Below are 24,746 nucleotides of genomic sequence, written 5' to 3' on the forward strand. Positions count from 1 at the left end.
AACATGGACTTTGGCATTGTTTTATTTAGGGGTATCCATTTTGTATCCTCAATTCCACAACAATTAATGACACAGGTATGTTAAAATACTCACAGGTAATACTTACCTTGGACATAAAGCCCCAATTATTAAATTAAAGGATCAATCTTTTAACTTTGCAATTATAACTACCCGTACTCGATGCAAAAATTCCTAAAGGAGTAGGTCCGGTAAGGGCCGATTTTGGCCTCAAACTTCAAGTTTATCTGATGAAAGATTTTGGACACTTTTTAAACACAAGTGTCTACTTTATTAGATTCAATTAGTTTATGTGAAAGATTTGGACTGATTTAGTCATTAAAGACGCTCAAATTCAAGCTTAAATATTAAAAATCTATCAAATATGCCATAATATGTCCCTTTTCAGATGGTTTTTGTCAAAAATGAAAGTGGCCGCATCCGTGTTCATCCTCAATCTTCATATATGTTATGTATTATCATCAAATACAACTTACATTTAAATATTAAGAATGAACACAAATGCGGCCACTTCCATTTAAGACGAAAACCGTCTAAAAATTCACTCAAATGCTCAAATTGTGAAGATTCAAGTAATTTAGCATGACTTAACGATGCTAGTACCCGATACATGTGCATTGTATTGTCAAAAACAGCCCATATGTATGTAACAGAAGTATTCTTCTTTCCAATAAATAACTAAAAGTTAACATTTTAACAATTTTGGAAAACTGCTATATTTTGGGGCCAAAAAGGGGTCTTAGTGCACCTACTCCTTTACAGTAGTTTTTATTAGTTATGTCTAATATAAATAAGAAGATGTGGTATGAGTGCCAATGAGACAACTCTCCATCCAAGTCACAATGTATAAAAAGTTAACAATTATAGGTCAAAGTGCAGCCTTTAACACCAAACAGCAAGCTATAAAGGGCCCAAGAATGACTAGTGTAAAACAAATCAAACAGGAAAACCAACGGTTTAATGTATATAAAAAACGAGAAACACCTATGAACCACTCCAACAAACGACAACCACTGAACAACAGGCTCCTGACTAAGGACAGGTGCATAAAATGCAGCGGGTTTAAACGTTTTAACAGGCATATAAAAATATCTATGGAAATGGCTTAACTTTATCAAAAAGACATTTAAACAAAAACAAGTAAACATACACTGAACGAATAAGTTTGATCTATGCATGGATTATTTTATCTTTGAAGGTAAAGAAGAGTAATGAAGTACCTATGACTTTGGATGAGAAAAGGCAGGAAATCGTTAAAAACAAGCATTTTGACAGACCAGTGTCTGCTCCAATGGTTATCCAGGAAACAGAGGAGTTAGAGGAGTCAGAAATTGTAGAATCAAAAATGAAGAAAAATGTATGTTACAGTACTGTACAGGTGTAATACCACCATTGATTTTCCCCTATTAGTCTTTATTAAATTTGCACTTTTCAAAAAATTTAGCAGAATTTATCTTCGTTTCAAATAAAGAAATACTTGGCATGAGTAAAGTTTTATCCTGTCCAGTACTATAGACAAAATTTCACATAACATTTCATTGCATATAAGAAAATAACCATTACTGGAAGTTAACCAATCAAATTTTCACCTCTTTTTTTACCTGTGTACAAGCTTTAGTAACCATGTAACCTCAAGCTTCCAAAATATTCTATAGAAACCCCAAATACAAAAATAATGGAACTTTGAAATACCCAAGATATATGTTTATGACCCAGAAATGTTTTACTGCAATGAAATGTAGGATTAATTACCTACAACTTTCAAATTCAAGGGAATATTTTTTTTCTACCCTTTTTAGTATGCAACCGGATGTGACGTACTATGATTTGGTGGTATTACACCTACAGTATATCTTAAAACAATAACAAAATTATTCAGAATCTCTGGAATTTATAAGAAAATAGCAATGTCAATATGGATGGATTCCATTTTTGCACCTGTCCCAAGTCTGGAACCTCTGGCCTTTGTTAGTCTTGTATGCTTTTTTAATTTTGGTTCATTTATATGTTACGGAGAGTGTGAAGTCCATTTTTGCTGAATTAGTATTCATTATTATTTAGGGGCCAGCTGAAGCCCACCTGCAGGTGTGGGATTTTTTGGCTGTGTTGAAGACTCATTGGTGGCCTTGGGCTGTTTTCTGCTCTTTGTTTGGGTTGTTGTCTCTTTGACACATTCCGTTTTCATTCTCAATTTTACTATTTATTGACTGTTGAATGCAACTTTTTAAATCTCTCATTTGTCACTGTTGCTTTAGTTTACTGTCATTGATGTAGGATGTTTTAATCAATATTACTGTAAGTTATTTAATCAGACCATAATTAAAAAAAATTGTAATTGCACTATAACTATTTTAGGTAACAACTCCTGTAGGCAAAGTTAACCGAAGTAGATTTTGGATGTTCTGTTTACCTCCCTTTTGGTTTTTATGCTTAGGGCTGTTCCAGAAAAAAAAAAATTGGACCTCGGGAAGGCACTTTGAAATTTCACAATGGGAGGGTGTAATGTATTGTGAAAATGTTAGTGAAGTTTTTAAATTGCCTCTACTGGTTACCCAATTTTGAATGTGCCTTCCCTAGGTGCCATGAAGGTGCAAATGAAACAGCCCTCATAGCTTTGGCTTTCCAAACTTTTTGTCTTGAGCAGGATGAAGGTTATCTCAGAAACATGTTGAGCACAGGAAAATAGGTATCATACAGTTTTATTTTAATCTATTTCAGAAAACTACACCTGGCTCTCCAGATGAGAGTACACCAGAGTGGGATTGGGGAGAAGATAGTAAATCAACAGAAACACTTACATCAGAGGTATAATAAATCAGTTAAAAACATGTATGTTTTGGGTTTTCTTGCAAAAGATTTATAATTTGGAAGGACCAGATTTAAAAAGATCAATTTGGACACACTTGTGAAAAAAATCGTTAGGGGCTAAAAATTTGGAAGTTCTATGGTGGAAACTCTGAACACAGTTTTAACTACGGGCTAGTCCAGAAAAAAATATATGGGGGGTTGGAAGGCACTTTATATTAATAATACATGGGTGATGGGTATCAGAGCAACTTTCACATGTATAATGCACTATGATTCTCAATTAAATTGTCTGGGTGGCGGATGCTGAGACAAACTGCCTTCCAACCCACCCGTACATTGTTTTCTGGAATAGCCCTATTGTGGATTCATTATTATTTGCATGTTACCAATTTTCGTTGATTTCTTGTGATTTGTGAACCACAAATTTAAATGTTTCTTGAAGTACACATTTTATATAGGCCTATATACAGCTTTTGGCAAAACCACAAAATCAAATATCCACTAAAATTTAATTTTTCCACAATCCTTGAAAAATGTTACCAAAGAAAATAAATTAATCCACAGTATTGTATACTATACAGGGAGATTATTGTTTCCTTCAAGCTAAGAATTAAATGTTCTAATTTCCAAGGAGCCTGTATTGCTTATCAGGCATCTAAGAATCACAATGATTTAATTTGTGTATCAGTTATGTAAACCTATATAGGTAATATGATTGCCAATGAGACAACTATCCACTAGAGTTCAAATGAAGTGGATATAAGCAATTATAGGTCACTATATAGCCTTCGACAATGAGAAAAACACATTCTGTATAGTATATTCTAGTGAAAACATTGGAGCTGCAAGTTAAATTCTTTGTTCAGCTGATCCATGCAAAAATCTTACAATGAATATTGATAAGAGTAAATTATTGTGAATATGTATTTTGAAGCTTATGCTCTTCAAAATGCATGGAACATTAGTGAAATTTACTTTTCTTGGTATTATCACATTTCTTTCAAGTCTTTTTTGTTGTATATATATTTGCTCTTATATTTTTCCTGTTGCATTGTTGAATTGAAAATGCATTCTCTCACATGTTTTATCGTACCAATGAAATTGTATAGAAATATGGATTGCCAATAATATGGTAAGAGGACAGAAAGTCACAGGACAAAAAGTCACAGGACAGAAAGTCATTATTATTCGTTGAATACTAATTTTCGTGGATTTCGTGGGTACAGGTAAACCTTAAAATTAAGTGTTCAACAATTACAAATTTTCTATAAGGTTATGTGCAGACTTTGGCAAAACCACAAAATCGAATATCCATGAAAATATAAGTCTTCCTCAATCCATGAAATTTAGTACCCATGAAAATAAATGAATCCACACTAAATGTTTTCTTACTCAAAGAAAAAATAATCTCAAAACTGAATTATGACTTTTTGTCTGGTGACATTTTGTCCTTGACTTTTTGTCTGTGGCTTTTTGTCCTGTGACTTTCTGTCCTAGATTCAATAATACAAAGGTACCAATTTTATTATACCAGATGCACATTTCAACAATTATTGTCTAAGCTTGTACTTCTCAGTTAAAACCATGTTTATAGAGCACTTTTTCTCATTGCAGACTATCAATAAATCACCTGAACCCTGGAATCCCACCTTTCTCAACATAACAAAGCCACAGAGTAGATGTTTCTCAGCACCAATGGTAATAAAAGAGACTAATGAGGAGTTTGAAGAATCAGAAATGTTTGATTCTGGTCATTTAAAGAATGTAAGACATTTTGTATGAATCCCTGTTTTCATAGTTTCAGAGTTGTCTCCCATTTATTGAATATCCAACAGTTATCTTCCTTTCTGTTTTAAGAAATGTGAATGTTTGATTCAAATCATTTAATTTCTTTATTCTCCGTTTATAGTTTCAGAGTTCTTTGAATATAATATAATCTTGCTTTGGCAGTCCCATGAATGACAGGTCAAAAAAAGTTTTCATGAACTCTGCATTAAATGAGGCCAAAATAACAGATGAAGAGTCTAGCATTGGGAGGGTAACTTTAGAATTTTGAAAATTAGGTCTTGAGAACTAATTGACAAAAGAATAAATCCAATGCTGATTTTATATTATAACATAACTTTTAAAAGTATGCTTACTAATTTCTAAATTCTATTACAGAAGAAGCAGACCTCTATTGAGCCCCAGTCTCCAGACCCTAATATACCAGAGTGGGACTGGGGAGATGGGTCTGATTCAAAGAAAAGTAGTGTTTCTCCAGATAAGGTAAGATGAAATGAGTTATAGTGAAACTTTTCTTAATTAAATCCCATTTGTACTCCTTTTAATTGTTAGCAAAGACATTTTATTGGAAAATATGTTTATGGTTTGGTACCCAGTAATATTTTATAAAATTACTGTTTTATACAGATTCCTTTCATTTCAAATTTCTTTTATGTACATGTAAGTCACTTATTTTTACAGAAAAAAAAACAACTAAATTCAATTGTTTTGAGATGCTTATTAGTTTTTGAACTACTGGTTAAACCCATTATAAATTCACAATTGTCAAATCCCAATTTTTCTTATAGGATAGTGAAAACTTTGAACGGAGCATTTCAGACAGTGTATGTAGAAGTGCTTCTAAACCAATCCCAATACATTAGGTTGAAGTTTTCCAAATGAATGTAACATTTCTGTTTTATAGGATAATGAGAGCTTTGAACAGGGTATAACAGACAGCCTTAGTAAAAGTGTTTCTCAGCCCATCCCAATACAGTCAGAACAAGCTGGTATTGACTCTAGAGCTAATTTAGGTATGTTGTCAATTCACTTACTGAAAATTACTTTTTTAATATATTTTTTATCTCAAAATTAATATTTGACCAACATTAAATATTATAACAGTGGTACAGGTTTTAAGAGTTATTAATCATAAAATAGGTTGTTAACAAAAGTAATATTCATGTTTTGGTCTATTTAGCAAAAGATCAAACTAAACATTTGATGTTTTCTGAACACAATTAGGGCTATTTCATTAAAATGTATGTGGGAGGGTAGGAAGGGAAGTTTAATTATTGAATGTGGGTCATGGGTCTCTTTTTCAGTATGCGTCTATTACCATTATGCAAAATTATCTAAAAAATGATTCTTTGTTGAAGGGATATTTTGAAAGTCCCTTCCTACCCTCTCACATACATTTTAATGGAATAGCCCTTAAGTATATATGCTGTTGTATTCCTTACATGGTACTAACAGGTAGCGTCCATTCATTACATTGATTAAAAACAGTTTCAGCTGAGTGAACAAACTTGTACCACTTGTACCACTGTTGTATAATCCATATTTCATATAGCTTTGTATATTACCTTGATCTCTAAGTTTTATTCAATATTTTTCATGGAATTTGATGATCTTCTACATGTAATCTTTGTCATCTAATGTATGAGTATCTTTGAATTTTAGCTTTGATGACGTAAAGAAATCCAATATAAAAATTTACATTAACATCATGCATATTTGGCTTCAAGACGAGACAAATTTATTTTCAGTACATTCATACATTTATTTTATAAAAGATTAGAATCTGAACTTAATTTGAATGTGATAAAAAGATAAAACCATGCTTGTATTAATTGTTAATTAATGTATTTAAACAAGAATTAATTACTTGTGATGGTGACATGCTAAGTTTATTACTGGAGAAATTATATATTATGCCAGTCTGGAACCACAGGACAATATTTATGAAGATTTCCATAAGGGATTGATAAACATATAATTATAACTATCAAAATAATGAATCGAGAATAGTTTTAAGTAAAGAATTGATAGGGAACATTATGGTCCAAAAATTAAAGCATTGTGAGAAATATTGAAATATTAATATAACATAAAATTAAAGGAAAGAAAAAAATTATTGACACACAATCCTGACCTTCATTTATACTCAAGATTGTCTCATTTTACACTGCCTTTCCAAAATTTCATTTTTCCTTTAGGGCTATTCCAAAAAAAATGTAGGGGAGGGTTGGACACCACAGGATTTTTTTTTATGGATAATAAGGGTCAAGCAAATACAATTCTATTACAAATAAAAATAAAAATCATGGGTGTTGAGGTATAAAAGGATTCATGCTGTTACCCCCACCCCTGCCCCTACATTTTTTCGTGGAATAGCCCTTACATGTATCATGCTTTATTATTCACTGCAGATCACATAATATTTTAACTTTTTAAGACAAAGGTAAAGAAACAACTCACACATTAGGTAAGCCACATGAGGCACGCTTTATTGTACTGTAGTTTCATTTATGTATTTATTTTTTTTGTACTTTTATTTATTTGGTACCAAAACATATATATATTTGATAGTTTTTAGTCTAACTCTGGAAGTAAGTTCAAATGAAATGTGAGGCAAAGGTCATGCTTCAGTGAATATTTGCGTTGCTGATGTAGTAAGTCAATGATTCCTGGTCTGATGATGATTTCATTTTTTTTGAAAAACATGTTTGACATATTTAAAATAGGAGAACCACATAATTTTACAGTTTTTTATGCTTCCGCTGCAGCAGAGGGGGCTTTAAGCAGTACCCTTGTCTGTCTGTACGTCCAAAAATAAGTTTCTGTTCTCTAACTTTAGTTTGCCTCAACCAAATGTTATGAAATTATGAAAAATGCTTATTACCACGAAACACAGATGAAGTTTGAATTTGGGTGGCATCACTTTAACCGTTCTAGAGTTATGCCCCTTTCCAAATGGAAAAATTGTGAATTTTTTGTTTCCTTTCTCTAACTTTAGTTTGCATAAACCAAATGTTATAAAACATATACACAATGCTCATTACCACAAAACTCAGATCTAGTTTGAATATGGGTGGCGTCATTATACGGTTCTAGAGTTATGCCCCTTTATACATAGAAAAAAATTGCTGAATTTTTCGTTTCAGTTCTTTTACTTCAGTTTATAACGTTATATGCAAGCGGGAGCATCATCTGTGTCCGGTGGACACAATGGCCATTTATTTAGATGTGTATTAGAAAAGAATGTTTTCGACATAACCACCAATAACATTAATTTGAAAAGCACCATTTCTATATATCCAGAGATAGCAGTTTCGAAACTTAATGGTAACCCTTTTTTGTGTTTTTCAATAATCCTACTCTGCAAAAGCAAATCTCAAAAATTATTTTTTTAGTGCCCTAAGTGAAAGACAATCCATGCTTTTGTGACCACAATTTATTAATTTTTAGTTAATGATTGATTATAAAGTTTTATTTAAACATAGAAAAGGTAACAGCAATGTTAACCATTTAAGAAGATGAAAATATTATAGTAAGGGTTGTTCCATAAAAACATGCATGGTACCCAAGAAAGGTACATTTGAAACGGGGTAGCTACCTAAAGAGGTAATTTTACAATTTCCTTTGCATTTTCAATGTACAAATAAGTATTTGACACAAATCCATAGATGAGATTTTGAAGTGCCATCCCTGGGTCCCATGATTGCTTTTTATGGAACAGTCCTAATTTTATTATACTTTTATTTTCTGGTCAAGATGGGGGCACGGAGAACTTTTGAACTTTTCTATAATAGGTTTTTTTTTTAAATTTAGTAGTCTTAGCTTTGTATTATGACAAGCATGGTAAATTCTCTTGTCAATGTGACGTTGGGAAGATATATGTCATATTATTGATTGACTTGCATTTCAGTTTTAAGTGCTTAGAGAACCTGCTTTTAAAAGTTGCTGTACACTCAATAGTTTGCCTTTACAAATATATTGAAATTAAATGATTTAAAAGAATGTTGAACATACTATTAACTGTAGGGTAAACACCAATGAGACAGCAACCCAATGATACACAAAAAGCCTAAGAAATCTTCAGATCTTTATACAGTCTTCAACAACAACAAAATGTTTGTGCAATATATGTTAAGGTCATAATCCCCCACTGTCTAGAAAAGGGGCAAATAAAGGAGTATAGTTTCAAGAAGGGTTAAAATCAGCCCTAAGATTTTACTGTATATATGGCCATATAGTTTTACCCTTGTCTGTCATTCCGTCATTCTGTCATTCCATCATCCATCGCGAACAATTATCTAAATGCCTTCGCATATTGAACTGATTTTTTTGTATGTGAGTCACTATCGAGTTCACGTTTGGTTTTGGTCCACTAATTTTTGTCGAAATTACGGGCTTTGAAAATTTTATGAAAATAATTGTTATATAGACTTTTTTTCTAAATGCCTTCAAATATTGAACTGATTTTTAGTATGTGAATCTACTATGATGAGTTACAGATCAAGTTTAGGTTTGGTTATGGGCTATGGAGTTTGAAAATTTCTTTTTTTGGGAGTGGGGCCATTCGTGTCGTTCCGACACTTCTAGTTTTAATACAGCTATAAAATTACATTGAAACAGTTGTGATAAAACTATTAATACATAATAACTTTTTTTTTGGATCATCACATAATACATTTATGTTATACTCAGTTTTTGTCTTATTTGTCACAGTTTTTAGAATGTTTAACTTTTGTCGCAACCCCTGATCCATAAAATGTGTCTAGGGAAACAATGTAAACCTTGGTACCTTTTTGTTACTGACTATTTTGGAATATAAGTTGTGGTCAATGTTTTCCTGAAGTTTTAAGACAAAACTTCCAAACTATGTTGACTTTGGAGCCAACAATGTACTTTTATAAAAAGATTTGTTTCATTTAAGCATTACGCTTTTTGAAATAGATCTATTTAAGAACCAAATTGTGACCTTTTTTGATATTTTATGATAAAGTTGAAGTGCAAGCTGTATTTATGCAAAAGTTAAACTTGTCCTTAAGGATGTTCGCTACTCTGATTCAAAATAACAAGCTTTTTAAAAGACTGTTCTTAAATGATAGTATATACATGATATAAATAAAGGAACTAAAAAAGCAGAAAAAAATGAAGGGTTCATGTGCTTGTTTTCAAGGTATAAGCCATTGAAAATTTGGCTGGAAATTATTCTCTCTAGATTTTTCATAGTTTTTACATTGGGCACTTTTTTGTTTCAAAAACTATGAAATAATAACAAGGGTTTTATAAGATTTTCAAATATGGCTTGTTAAACTATATGTAATAAAATTATGAAAATAAAAGTAGGGGTTAGCGGGCAAAATTTTTAAATGGCAATACATGGTAAAAACCAGAGGATTCCGAAAATCTGGCAAAAATTAAAAAAACAAGAGGAGCAAACTTCCTTAACAGAGATTTTCAAAGATCTGCCAAACTCCATTTTCTCTAATCCAAAACGTTCCTATCTGTACAGATTGCATGAAAGCTATATGGTGTATGTGTGTTACACTTTATTTTTCATTTTTTCATTATTTCATTATAGGCAGTGTATATCTTGAAGATGTTATTTTTCCTAGTATGTACACTATATCATGTTTAAACCTTCTAACAAGTACTGAGGATTTATTTATTTTCGTGGGTTCCAATTTTCGTGGATTGGGGAAAACTTACATTTTCATGGATATTTGATTCCGTGGTTTTGTCAAATTGTGCATATAAGCCAATATAAAATTTGTACATCATTTAACATTTAAATTTGTGGTTCACCTATCCATTATAAATCAAAGAAAATTGGTATTTTCATTCCTATTGATGATTTATGATTTATTGAGCATTTGAAATCGTGGTTCCCCTGTACCCATGAAATCCACAGAAATTAGTATCCAACAAATAATAATGAGTCATTAGTAGTCCAAATTTGTTCTTGTCATGTGATTATGACCTGCATGAATTTACAGCACACACAACGGAATGTTTTTTCACATTTAGATTCTGACGGCTAATCTGAGTGTGTAATTAGTGCATGCAATTTAAGTTTGCTTGTTTGTTAGGTGAACCAAGAATTTTATTATCCATTATCCTAATTTTAGATTCAAAACTGCTCGAACATAATTTTTACTGAATCCTTTGTTAACTGTTTGATGGGCTAATATTGAAAGTTGATACTGATGGTCTCTTTATAGCATGCTCTCCTTTAGTGCAGGACATCTTGAATTTGATCCTCGACAGGGTCAAACCAGACTTAAAAATTGGTATTTGCCAGAAGCATATAGGAGTGACAGTAAATGGTATTTACTGTGTCTCAGATAATTAGAAATAAGAAGATGTGGTATATATATCCCTTACCGAAAAATAAGCCTTGTGGCAAACATTTGCAGCAAACTTGCTGCAACCATTTTACCATGCAAATGAAGGTTGCAGCAAGCTTGCAGCAAAAATAATTATGCCAACTTGTGGCAATTGTTTCCGGCAAACTTGCGGCAAACTTGCAGGAACTACACATATGCCATGTGTGTAGACATATTCAATTTATCTCTTTCTAATTACACATACAAATTTTAAAAAAGAACTTCCTCCCTATATACAAACAGTCATTGAAAGAATACTTGCAAACTAATCTGAGATTTAAGGAAATACATACATGCATTTCATTTTGAAAAAGGGGGCGGGGGTTATTCACAAATGTAATCATATACCAACTAGTATTCAAATGTGTTTTGAGCATAAAGCTACGTAATAATTGCTGCATATCAGAATTGAAATAAACTTTATTAAACAGTGTTCATTTAATCAGTTACAAAATTCAAACTTATAATAGCTGCAGTATTTCAAACACATATAGTTGATTGAATTATGTATGATGGTGACATTAGTTATTCTATTAATCAACAGTTCTATGAATAATTTGTACTTACAAAATTACATATTGAATATCCTATATTATTGAACCAAAATGCCTCCTCAGTCTCTTATATGTGACATTTCTCAAACACAATCAACATGACCTAGCCCACAGTTTCAAATTGTTAGCTACCAGGAAGTGCCAACTAGGCATGCCCAGTCAATATTGTGTAATTCTTGGAATGTTCTGGCAAACATATAGAATGGTCAAAGTTTTCTGCAAACTTGCGGCAAACATATGGAATGGTCAAAGATTTCTGCAATCTTGCAGCAAACATTCTATATTATCTTAACTTTCTTGCAATCTTACTGCAAACATTGATGTTTCTGCAAACTTGACGCAAGCTTGCAGCAAAAAGCTGCAATGTTTGCGGGAAGTTTGCAGCTAGCGGCAAACATCTGCAAACACTATTTTCTGTTTTCCTGCAAACTTGCAGCAAGTCTGCTGCAAATTTGCGGCAAACATTTTAGTTCTATAAGTGTATGAGTGCCAATGAGACAACTCTCCATCTAAATCACAGTGTTTAAAAAGTACCCATCATTTAAGAGTAAGAGTAAAAAATGGTCTGCTGAGAGTCAGAATAAATCTCTGGATAGGGTGACATGCCTTTCTGCTGATTGTCAGAATAAATCTCTGGGTAGGGTGACATGCCTTTCTGCTGACTGTCAGAATAAATCTCTGGGTATGGTGACATGTCTTCCTGCTGACTGTCACCAGGTTAACAATCCAACTCAGCCTAGCAGTCTAGTACAACATGTACAAAGCAGGCTTCATATCCTTATCATATTAACATATTATTGTAAATTGGTATGCATCTTAGATAAGCCCCATTGACATCAAACACCAATCCATCATCCCCGACATGGACCACCAAATAAAAAGTAAAATAGCAAAAATACCGAAATCATAGGGAAGTCATTTATAAAGTGGCAAAATCAAAAGCTCAAACATATCAAACAATGAAAAACAACTATCATATTCCTTACTTGGTACAGGCATTTCCTTATGTAGAAAATGGTGGATTAAACCTGATTTTATAGCTAGCTACACCTCTCACTTGCATGACAGTCATATAGAATTTCATTATTGACAACAATGTGTGAGCAAAACAAACAGACATAATAGGTAAAAATGTCAAAAATTTTAGATACAGCAGTCAAAATTGTGCTATAATCTTAATCACTACAAAAACAAATAACTATTTATTAATAAATTAGCAACCTTAAGTGCCTTGAACGCACTCAAGTATATTAGCTGTAATATTGTGGCTTCTTTTATGTCTATAATGTGATTATTTCAATTAATTTTATTTATTGCATATACATTTATAAATGTTTTTTGTATGGCTGTACACAGGCTGTTTACTGACATGAATCACTTTGCTCCTAATCAGCGTATCCTTTCTCCTTATATTTTAGTACACAAACATAATTTCACTCATCACGTTTCATCAAACAATATTTATGCTTGCTTGCAAACAAGTTGCAAAATGCCAGACATAGGGATTCTTAATTGCCTATCCAGTAGATCAGTGAAAAATGACGAGTGTTTCATGGTCAGACATATGCCATTAACAATAGGTCAATTAATTTTGATGTATGGAATGATTGCAGGGTATACATGTCTGTCTGGCAGTACATTGTATTTTGACCTTATTTTCATGGTTTACTTAATTGGTTATGTTTAGTTTTTGTGGTTAGGTCTGTTTCTCGGATACTAGAAGTAATATGTTTGGCATATGGAATTATGTAAGGTGTACATGTATGTCTAGTACGTAGGGTATACCTGACTTTGACCTCATTTACGTGGATCATTGATTATGTTATGTTTGTGGTTCATTGATCAATGTTAAGTAGTTATGGTTGGGTCTATTTCACACATACTATAAGCAATAGGTCAACTATATTTGATGTAAGGAATGATTGTATGGCGTACATGTCTGTCTGGCTGGGTTCATCTGACCTTGACCACATTTTCATGGATCATTGATAATGTTTAGTTTATATGATACTTGTGTTAAACATTTATCTGAAAAGACTTTCAAAATATATTCAATTATGATCAGTAAAGCAGGCAAGACATTTCAGCCTGTTTACTCTTCTTTAAGCTGTCGTAAGCTTCAATTGAATGTAAACTTTGTGTATATAATGATAGCAGAGAGTTTATCCTGAATTATTTTATATCATTCCTCATTACCAGCCTCAGAAATATCTGAATATTTTGGTATGTTCTTTTTTACTTATCTTCTTATGTGTATGCAAAGGCTAAGTAGAATATATGATACTCCTTGGTAGCATGTTGAATTTCAATTATATGAATATGTATGTAGATTTTTCAGCTGTGTGGACCAAAATATATATGTTAGGCCAGAAATAAGATTTAAACTTTTTGATGTTGCCTACCTACCCACATTAAAAAGCAGCCTACCTGAAAAATTTTATGACACAAATCGTTTCAATTTTTTTTTTAAAGTTTTTTTCCTGCTCTAACTTTGTTTTCTTGTCTAAAACATGTTATTTATGCTGTTGGCATCAAAAACAATAAAATCCCTTCCTTCCTACCAAACCCTAGAAGTCATGGGTAGGCAACATCAGACAAATAATTTCTTAAGAGTGGCCTTACTCCTTATGTAGTTGCATGTTATGTTCAATTGTTAAACTGTGTATTTAAAGAGCTGTGGACCAGAAATCTAATAAAATGCATAGTGCTATATGTAGAACAACATTTCAATGATAATCTAGCTTGCATGAAGGAAATGGTTGTAACAAATGCTTCAAGCTTTTTGCCAAAAATACTAATTAAAAATACTAAAATTTGTTGCTAACAAAAGTACATGTACTAAAATACAAAATTATTATTGTGATGGATGAATAATATATAGAGTAAATTATGAAATGGTTCATTAATATGATTGGATGTTACACTTTATAAGAGCATATTAAATAGCTATCTGACCTATTTAACAGGAATCACATGATCTGGAATGTAATCTTCAGATATATGTCTTGAACAATGATGGTTGTATGGTATAATGGTTTTCATGCAGCAAGCTTGTGAACTTTCATTAACACAGATGTCTACATGATTTAAAATTTAAGAAATATGTTTGTGTAGCTATTATAGTTATTAGTTATAAACACGATTAATATGATAATTAAAAAGGTACATTATCTATGTTTAATCATGAAGTTTTGTTTCAAGTGATGTAATAATATTTGTATTTTAAAGAACTAAAATCGTTTTTAATATGTACCTTTCAATTTTAAAGTATTTTAACTTTAAATAAGAAAAAATTGTATTGAAAATATGTTTTTTTATTTACTTTTTCCAGAATCCATAAAATCCCAGAGTCTAGAAGAAAAAAGAAGTCGTAGTTTAGAAGATAAGAATCCCAAAGATCCAAGGACAGGTATTGATATTATAATGTATTATTTTTTTTTTCATATACTTAGCATTGATATGATAGTTATTTCATATGTATAATTACGAGCCCAAGTAAACAAGCCTTGAATTCACACCCAGGCTGATAATCCGTGGGTGCGTTCGTACATCGGAAGTATATGATAAAAGATTAACACATGTTCTTTTCCATATTAGCCTTTGTATCATCCCTTGACCAATATCACCTCTCGACTAAACTCTCATGCTGATATGGAAGTTTCGTGATGATACCAGGCCTGATGTGGAAAAGGCCATGTAATAAATCTGTATGTTTATTCTAACAACTTTGAATCATTCAAAAAGAGTCACATGTTCAACTGTATTTTTAAAATATCTAAAAATAGAAATCGAAAAAGGTCAATACTTTGTGATGCAATTGTAACAGCCAATCAAATGAATTTCTGCTCTATTTCCAGCGTATTGTCAATAATGATATAACATTTGTAGCCTAGTTTGTAGTCCTCAAGTGATATAGTTTTGTCAGGTCGATATATCGTCCTAGTGATTTCCTACAAAGGCTATGATTGAAAATGTTGAGGAGTCTAAGAAAATTAAAACATAGGCAGAAAAAAGACTATAAAAGAAAAGGGAAAAGAGAATTGCACAGTTCATTGGTTTTGTGATTTATCTAGGCTAACTTACTTATTCATTATCTCATAAACAAAGATCGGGAATACCATTTAATTGCAAAACAGTTTTAAGAATCGTACAAATTTACAGTTAATACTTTATTCAATTTATTGGGAAATTCAGGGCAAGTTAATTTTTCTTTGGGTAGGTATGATTTACAGTTTACTTGCCCTGGGACAAGTGCTTTCACAAATATATCAAAAGCCCTGGACTTCTGACTACTTGGGAACAATTTGTTGTTTTTAAAACATGATATGAATTTATATAAGTCTTGAATTAAACTCGGTAAACTATCTTTGATGTAAAAGGAATAACAGCTGATATCCATGTGTATATAAAAATCAATGAGATAACAACAAATTTTTTTACACAAAAAAAACCAATTACTTCCATTATTAAGAAGTTGTATTGGTTTACTGAAATGAATAGAAAGTGAATCGGAACAATTGGAGTTAATACTGTTGTACAATCAATACTGTGTCAACCCTCATAAACCCCTGAACATAGTTTAATGAAAATGTTTTTGTTTTTTTATTTTGTGGGGTTCGTGTTGCTCAGTCTGTTTGTTTTCGGTGGGGTTCCAGTTGCTCAGTCTTTAGTTTTCTATGTTGTGTTTTGTGTACTTTTGTTTGTCTGTTGGTCTTTTTCTTTGTTAGCCACGGCTTTGTCATTCTATTTTCGATTTATGATTTTGAATGTCACTTTGATATCTTTCGCCTCTCTTTTATTAGTATCTAAACTAGATGATGCCATTGTGCATCTCCTATTTTTATTGTATAGGTCGAATTATTTTTGTGTTTTATCTTAGCTAATCACGGACTTTTCAATCTTTAGGTAGGAGGGTATCATTTTGTGAGGTTTGCCTGTAGTACATATAGTTTTAAGCTAAAAATAACTAATGTATGATGTATGGTACAATTATATATAATTATTTACTGTGGATTCATTATTATTCGTTGGATACCAATTTTCGTGGGTTTCGTGGGTACAGGTGAACCACGAATTCAAATGTTCAACGAATTACAAATGTTAATTTGGCTTTGTATGCAGAGATTGGCAAAACCACGAAATCAAATATCCACGAAAATGCAAGTGTTCCTCAATCCACGAAAATTGATACCCACGAAAATAAATGAATCAGCAGTATATGAACATTCTTGTCACTATGACTGCATAATCAATGATTTTCCTTGCAGATTATTTTGTGGATAGACAATACCTCACTGTGCATCTACCAACGGCCACAGATAAACATCGTCACTCATTTTCTATTACAGATTACTTTGTTGAAAGACAATACCTCACTGTACATCTACCTATAGCAACAGATAAACACCGTCACTCATTTTCTAGTCTTTTTTATCTCAACCCAGAAGCATTTAAAGGTGAGATATGTGTTATTATGTAGTGTCTGCTATATAAAGATAGTTAGTAGGGTGAAGGGAATTGTTTGATTTTTTTTCTGCTGTTTCTATGAAGCTTTAAGTTTTCTAAAATTAAAAAAAGGTTTTGATTTTAAACTCATTTAATTGTGATATTTTGATTCGTTAAACAAACTTCTAATTTGTGATTTGCTTAAGCTTACACAGATTTGTTTTTCTTGCTTCAAAAGACAGAAGGATTATCATAAGTACATACAGTTTGTGGACAATAGAACTTACAAAAGTTTAAATACCTTGACCAAGAGGAGATGACTTGGTGGAAATGTTTCATTTGGTTCACAATAAGTAGTAATTTTTTTATGGCACTCAAGAGGTATCAAAAGGCTTTTAAAGTTCTGTAACTTCAATAAATGCAATTCTTTCAAAAAGCACATGCTTTTTACACATTATATTAGATTTTTTTCAATAATATTGAAATGATAGCTTACACTTTCTTTTTTTAAATGTTTAAAGCACTGGATTATTTGAGTAGGTGTTTGAAATTTTTGCTAGAAATGAGGTTCATATGTGGCCTTATGGAACCTACTCTTGTAATTTTGTTAACTTTAAATATTGCCTTTGCATGTTGATTTCTTCAGAATCAGGTCTCTCAAAATATTTTTTTATAGCTCCGTCTTTTTATTTTAACGTGGCATTATATTGTCCATTCTTTGTGTCTGTCTATAAGACTGGTCTGTCCAATATCAGATTAAGGTATTGTTTTAAAGAAGTTGACCATGAAGTTCCGTTCACATCAATCTGAAACTTCAAACACATGTTATATTGTGGTTTGATTTTTTTGTTTAAATATGTCAAATAAGGGTTTTGACGCAGATTTTGCAGTTCACCAATCAAGTTAAAGTTTTAGTTTAAAGAGGCTTACTATGAAATGTGTTCACATGTTCATTATGAAGTGACCTTGTTAAAATATATGCCAAATAATTTAATGGTTCACTTTATATGGAAATGTTATACCCTGGGAACAGAATTTGTTAAAACAACTGTATAAAGAATCCACGAAAATACAATTATTTAACAATCCACAAAAAAGTACCCATACAAATAATGAATCCACATTAATTCTGTTAAAACACTAAAATTTGGCTTTGTTAGCAGTGCTTTTAATCTGCAAATTTACATATTTTTTTTTATTAATTCTAAAACTTTAATGTTTTAATTGTTTATGTGTGTTTTTTACTTCTCAAGATTGATTGTATAACAGGTTTTTTTTTTATCAATACTCATTCTTCTGGACAATAAACTACATTTCAGGTTGATTTTGTCTTTCCCAACACTCAATTTTGACATTTCATTTAGTAAAAATATTGATTACAAAAGTTTCATTTGATTTTCCAAGGCTTTGTATGTACAATTTTGATTGTGTAAGAAAAGAATTGACATTTTCACTATTTTGGCCAGTATATTGGCTCTTTGCCAACTGACACTATGAAGGGGTTGACATAACAATTCACCTGAACTGTAGTAGAGCTTTGTCTTTATCAGAAGAAATTATTTGTGTGCTTGAAAATTCTGATCGCGAAATTAGTGATTTGAATTGCACACAAATATATGTTGGTTTACAAAGGTTAAATTTGTCATAAATCACAAAATAAACCTCGGAAAGAAAAACTAAAGCAGACATTTATCTGTTAAATTGGTTAATAGAAAAAGGGAAATAACTCTTTGGAAAAGGATAAGGGAGATACTTTTTTGAAATTTGGAAAGGGAGATAATAAGAATAGGGAAAGGGAAATAACTCTTTGAAATAGGATAAGGGAGATAACTTTTTAGAATTTGGAAAGGGAGATAATAAGAATAGGGAAAGGGAACTAAGTCTTGAAATGTTTTTTGTCTTGTTTTGCTGCAGGATTAGAAGACAAGACCGTGAGAGAAATGATTCGAGCCAAGTCTGCCTCGTTTATCACTAGTCCTGGTATATATCACCAAGAATTCATGCAGATATCAAATAAAATTAACAATGTTGTCATTGATAATATTCTATTTAAGTTAATAGAGTTAGAATTATTTCCCTTTACTGGCATGTTTGAGGTCCAAGTACGCACATTCCTTCGTAAATTAAACTTGTTATACAGGCCACAAGATCAGTTTGCATTTGAGGGCAACTGGCAAAAGTTTCTTTCTTAAATCAAACAAATTCAACTTGTAATATATTCTAACAATTAGACTAGAAAAAGTTGTTTTCGGAGCAATTTTCATTCCTATAAGCCATGTAAGATTCTTTACCACTGACTTGTATATACCTTTAGCTTGCTTGTAACTTGGGGTTAAATTTGGTTTATCAAAAAAGGTAATCAAACACATTGCCTGGAACTTGTCTGTCAAGGGAAATAACTCAGTCTCAAATTATTTCTTATGAAAAATAAATTTAATTTCTAAGGGAATAACTATACTTTATGGGAAAATTTGGAAAAATGGCACAAAACTCCCAATTTCAAATTTTTATTTAGCTTTTCATTTAGTTTGCTGACTTTATTAGATTCTTTATGCAACAAAAAAGTTTCTTTTAATGTTCAGGAAGCCCTAATTAGAGTTAGAATGCTTACCTCAAATATATCAATAAATTATGGATACATAGTATCTTTTCTAAAGTATATATTTTTTTTCACTATCCAATATAAAGCCATAATCTAGAAACTTGCTTTTTGAAATGATGAGTTAGAATTCCTTCATACTCAATAGGCATGAACTATTTTGCACTGGATACAATAAAAAAAGTCAACCTGACAAGTGGACTAAAATCTCTAATCAATTATCATCATGCATACTCCAATAGATCCAAACAAATTTTCCTTGATATCTGCATGGTTCTTGGGAAACACATTCTTAAGCTGTGTGTGTAAGTTTGCTTGCTTTGCCGTTTTTAAATGTCTTTACAGGAATTTGTGTCACTGCATGGCTTTTTGTCTTAGTGAGTATACATTACTGCTTAACTAATTTATTTGCACACAGTCAAAAATCTTAGTTTTGTATGAGACTTATTTCAAAAATGCCATTTGGCTTTGAAACTTTGAGTAATGAAAGGACAAAAATGTGTATACAAAATGTTGTATGAATCACTAGTACTGAATAAACAATTATAACATATTTATTACTAATACTTAAATATATCATGGTGCTACAGCACTGTGGAAATGTAACATTACAATTATTTTACATTTGAAAAAATGACACAAATTTAAAAACTGATGAATACTTTTGATTGACCGATAAAATTATAGGCAGAAAAGAGTCATTTATAAGGTTCTATTCCTTATGAAATTATTATTTTTGACTATTGTTTTTTTTTGTTCCCACTGTTTCCCCTCCTTGCAGTTCTGATTTTCAAATGTTAAGCATGTTTGTTTTTAGCACGTGTTTATTATATTGTTTGTTGAAATAAGTAAAACAAATATGATACTGATTACTGGAATAAACTACAGGTATAAGGCTCATAATACAAACTAAGTTGTCGTGGTATTATATGTGATCATTTGTCAGACAGTTTTTTCTTTCTCTAGTCATAAACAGAATTTTTTTTTTAAATGAAATGCAGAAATAAAGAACTAATACATTAAATACAAAATACAAAACAATTTTTATCCTGCATGTCAAAACCTTGCAACCTTTCCCTAGTTTGAATATATCTTTTGTTTATATTTCAAATGTTCTCTACATTTATGACGATGCATTCAGAATTTGCATACTGTTTGACTTTAGATTTTTTCAAAGGTACCTGCTTCATCCTTGTTTGATCTGGACGTTGTTTTTCTTATTCTCTGTTTAACAACATTGACAAATATTTTTTATGTCATAATATATAGCTGCTATGTTCTGTATTTTATTATTGAATTAGGTTGTACATTAGACCAATGTTATATTTCTGAAACTACACAATCTGGAAATGAATGCAGAAATAATTTTTCTCTTTATTGACCATACACATGTGAATTGAGATACTAGAAATTCAGAAATTATTGTGATGTTTTATTTAATGTGAAAAATGGGGTTGAATCCGGTTTGCAATCATAAAAACTCACATTCATAATTTCAGGATTGATTTTCTTTCACTAAATTTTTGGAATTGCATTAATTATATCTTGCTTTTTTACCAGTATCAGTGGTTCTAATAATAAAAGAATTCATCAATTTCTGAATTTACAGTAAACAATTATCCTATTATCTACCCATAGATATTATTAATACCTTGTTTTCTTAAGCTTGTATTTAAGTCTCATAATCACCTTCAAACTTACTTAAAACTTAAGTAACAGTTAGGTTAGCATGACCTAAATTTAATTCTCATGTATTATGCATATATATGAGTCCATGTTATAGATATCCAAAGTAGTTTTTTAATTACAGCCTCATATTTATTTTTTTTCAAAGCTAGTTTTTGTCTTGCCTTGACGGAGTCAAAAAGCAAGACATAGATATGCTGTTTCCTGCGTCGACGGCGGCGTCAACAGTGTATTAGTTTGTGATTAGGTCTAGTTCATGGTGAACCACTGGTGGTAGGTCAATGATATTTGGTATGCAGTTGTATTAACATTTGCACATCTCATTACCATGGAGATTATTTGGCAACCCCTCAATCAAGGTCTATTGACTTTGAAACTTTTGCTTAGTTTACATGTATTAGTTTGTGATTAGGTCAGTTTAAGATGAACCACTTATGTTAAGTCAATGATATTCGGTATGCAAATGTATTGGCATTTGCAAGTTTCATTTCCATGGAGATTATATAACCCCACCCCTTAATTATGGTTCATTGACTTTGAAACTTTTACCTAGTTTACAAGTTAATGTTTGTGTTTAGGTTTGTTTAAAGGGAATGACTTATGAAAAGTCAATGGTATTTGGTATGCAGTTGTATTAGCATTGGCACATTTCATTTCCATGAAGATTGTTTAGCCCTGTACCTTCAGTCATGGTTCATTGACTTTGAATATTTGCATAACTTACATGTTAAAGTATTGCTATTTTAATTTCAACATTTGCATTATCAAAATAACAAATAGGCGAGACATATCTCTGTGTTAACAGTTTATTGAACAATTGGATATCAAGTTTTATAGCATTAAGGTGTGTTTGGCAACTCTTTTAGGATACTCTAAAATCAGAGATTAAAAACTCGATAAATGGGACATTATGAATATCATCATGATTAAAAGTTAGCCACTATTAATATTTTACTATACCTTATACAGGTATAAAAGTACTTTCAGTCTTTCTATCATTAAGGCAACTAATTGTATATATTTTTTACAGTGGAATATTACCACACACTGGACAATGAGAAAATTGGCCATTTATGCAAACAAATTTCTTAAGACACTGTCATCCATGGTTTGTTTAAGTAGACAGCTGAACTCAGGTGCTCTGGGAGAATCTGCAGTTTATGTTTTACTAGAAAGTATTGATTGGTTGATTGATTGATTGGTGTTTAACACCACTTTCAACACTATTGTGCTATTTCGTGGCGGTCAGTTTTTATTGATGGAGGAAGCCGAAGTGCCCTGAGAGAACCAAACCTTTAGAAGGAAAACTGACAATCCTAGTTAGTTAAGATTGGAGTTGTGCACCTGCCCTGTGCGGGATTCAAAACTCACAACCTCAGTGTTGACAGGCTGGTGATACAGTAGTTCGACTACTTAGACCACTCGGCCACCAAGGCCCCTACTAGAAAGTAACAAAACGCTGTAAAAGAAACAAAGTATCATAAAGCTCACAATACTGCATTATCTTCCCATACTAGTAAACAGTAATGAAAGGAATTAGGTCTGTTCCATTAAAACATACATGGTACCCAGGGAAGGCTCTTTAAAAATGGGGTAACCACCTATAGAGGCAAAGTAAAATTTCACTTATATTTCCACTATGCAAAAACATAGATGACACCCACCTGTAGTTGAGATTGGAAGTGCCTTTCCTGGGTCCCATGTATGTTTTTATGGAACAGCCCTTAGAAAAAAATGAAAGAAAAATACATCTTTGTTTTATTCATTGAAGAAATGCTGAAATACTAGAAGTAAGGCAAGTACAATGTCTTGACTTAACTTTTCTTGCTTATTTTAAAGAAAGGTTCAACAAAATAGTTATCACTCACCATAAAAGTATGTAAAATTTCAAATTTTTTTCTAATCTTGCTTCAACATCAATATTAATTGTTTGGCTTTTTTATTTTTTTAAATCTGTCAAGTAATATTTAAAAAAATAATTTTGAGCCTCATCAATATTGAAATTTTGATAGGTTTTATAAATTTGAAATGATTGTTTGATTAAAACAGATACCAAATTAACTTACCTCTTTGTATTTAAGCTTATTTACTCTCAGAGAAGGTTTCCTGTTCTTTGCTTTGACGCCTTCTTTTCAGTTTTGATGCTAATTATAACAGTAACCTTTCCGTACAGTGAGATATAATTCGACTGTCTGTTGCATATACATGATATACCTTACTTCAACTGTAGTTCAGTCTTCTTTATATTATACTTCAAAATCTTATACCAGTATTTCTAAACATATTTGTATCTTTAACAAATAATTATTGTTTATTTGCAGCTTTTGAAGGTTTTAACATGGTGCCATCAATCAGGGCATTAGAGACTCTACATCATAATTTGACAATGGCACAGTTGTCAGATTTCCTGAGACGAGCAACAACGAAGAAATTCATGAATCCTACTCCAATTGAATCCCCTGGAGGATCAATGACATTTAGAGGTAAGCAATGTGTACAACTTTATTATTTTAATCTGATTGGGCATGTTCAAATATGTTTGATTTAAAATAATTAATATTTGGTGTTTTTACACCACTTTCAGCACTATTGGCTTTTCCATGATGGCCAATTTTTATTAATGGAGGAAGCCGGAGGACTCAGCTGGCAATCCTAGTCAATTAAGATTGGAGTCAAAGGCACCTGCCATGTGCCAGGTTCATACTCACAACCCTCAGTGTTTACAGGCTAGTGGTACAGTTGTTGAACTACTTAGACCACTCGGCCACCAAGGTCTAAATATGTCTATGCACATGATGTTGTTAATGCATGTTATATTTAAGTCAGCTGATCACTACTCACATTTTGTGTACTGTTGTTTGTTTGTTGGTCTATTTCTTTTTAGCCATGGCTTTGTCAGTTTATTTTTGACTTATGAGTTTGAATGTCCCTTTGTTATCATTCGCCTCTCTTTTGCTATCCATATATATATTGTATATGTTTTAGATGATTAAGAAATCAAATTATCATCTATCTTAAATAACATAGCCGGTTCAGCCAGGTCCAATCAGGTAAAATTAATGAAGTAATACGAAACATATACAGAAGGAGAAAACATGTGCTTGAAGATGAGTATAAAAAAGGGGATTCTGTTGACAGTTTTGACTGTTCAACTCTTTACACTACACTTCCACACAATTTTATCAAACAAAAGTTTTCCTATTTATTTAAATGGTAGTTTGGTAAATCTGAATGCAAATATATTTGCTGCAATTTATTTAAAGCCTTCTTCTCTAATGAGAAACGTAAATATGCTAGATATTCTTATTGGAGGTGTGATGAGATGATTGAAGCTGTTAATTTTCTCCTTGATAATATTTATGTATTGGCAAGAAAGTTTATGGACAGGTTGTAAGCATGCCTATGGGCACTTATTGTGCCCCTTCAATAGCAGGCTTGTTCTTGTACTGTTATAAATCACAGTTTATGACAAAC

General features: G+C 31.7%; 1 protein-coding gene across 16 annotated transcripts in view; it reads left to right on the forward strand.

Moving 5' to 3' along the window:
* LOC127721664 (inositol hexakisphosphate and diphosphoinositol-pentakisphosphate kinase 2-like) overlaps positions 1–24,746 on the forward strand; it is a 71,712-nt gene that overhangs the window by 44,979 nt on the left and 1,987 nt on the right. For 9 of the 16 annotated variants that reach the window (XM_052228437.1, XM_052228447.1, XM_052228438.1 and 6 more), the window contains 11 exons: positions 1,217–1,375; positions 2,737–2,823; positions 4,441–4,590; positions 4,990–5,094; positions 5,516–5,624; positions 7,049–7,078; positions 10,184–10,216; positions 14,874–14,951; positions 16,891–16,998; positions 18,902–18,967; positions 23,594–23,755. In XM_052228437.1, the coding sequence (XP_052084397.1) occupies positions 1,217–1,375; positions 2,737–2,823; positions 4,441–4,590; positions 4,990–5,094; positions 5,516–5,624; positions 7,049–7,078; positions 10,184–10,216; positions 14,874–14,951; positions 16,891–16,998; positions 18,902–18,967; positions 23,594–23,755 (1,087 nt within the window). Of the gene's footprint in view, positions 1–1,216; positions 1,376–2,736; positions 2,824–4,440; positions 4,591–4,989; positions 5,095–5,515; positions 5,625–7,048; positions 7,079–10,183; positions 10,217–13,741; positions 13,766–14,873; positions 14,952–16,890; positions 16,999–18,901; positions 18,968–23,593; positions 23,756–24,746 lie in introns of all 16 variants that reach the window. The other 7 variants (XM_052228441.1, XM_052228439.1, XM_052228449.1 and 4 more) reach the window with 7 other exon arrangements.

The sequence above is a fragment of the Mytilus californianus genome, unplaced genomic scaffold (genome assembly GCF_021869535.1).
Source record: "Mytilus californianus isolate M0D057914Y unplaced genomic scaffold, xbMytCali1.0.p SCAF_12, whole genome shotgun sequence".
NCBI lineage: Eukaryota > Metazoa > Mollusca > Bivalvia > Mytilida > Mytilidae > Mytilus > Mytilus californianus.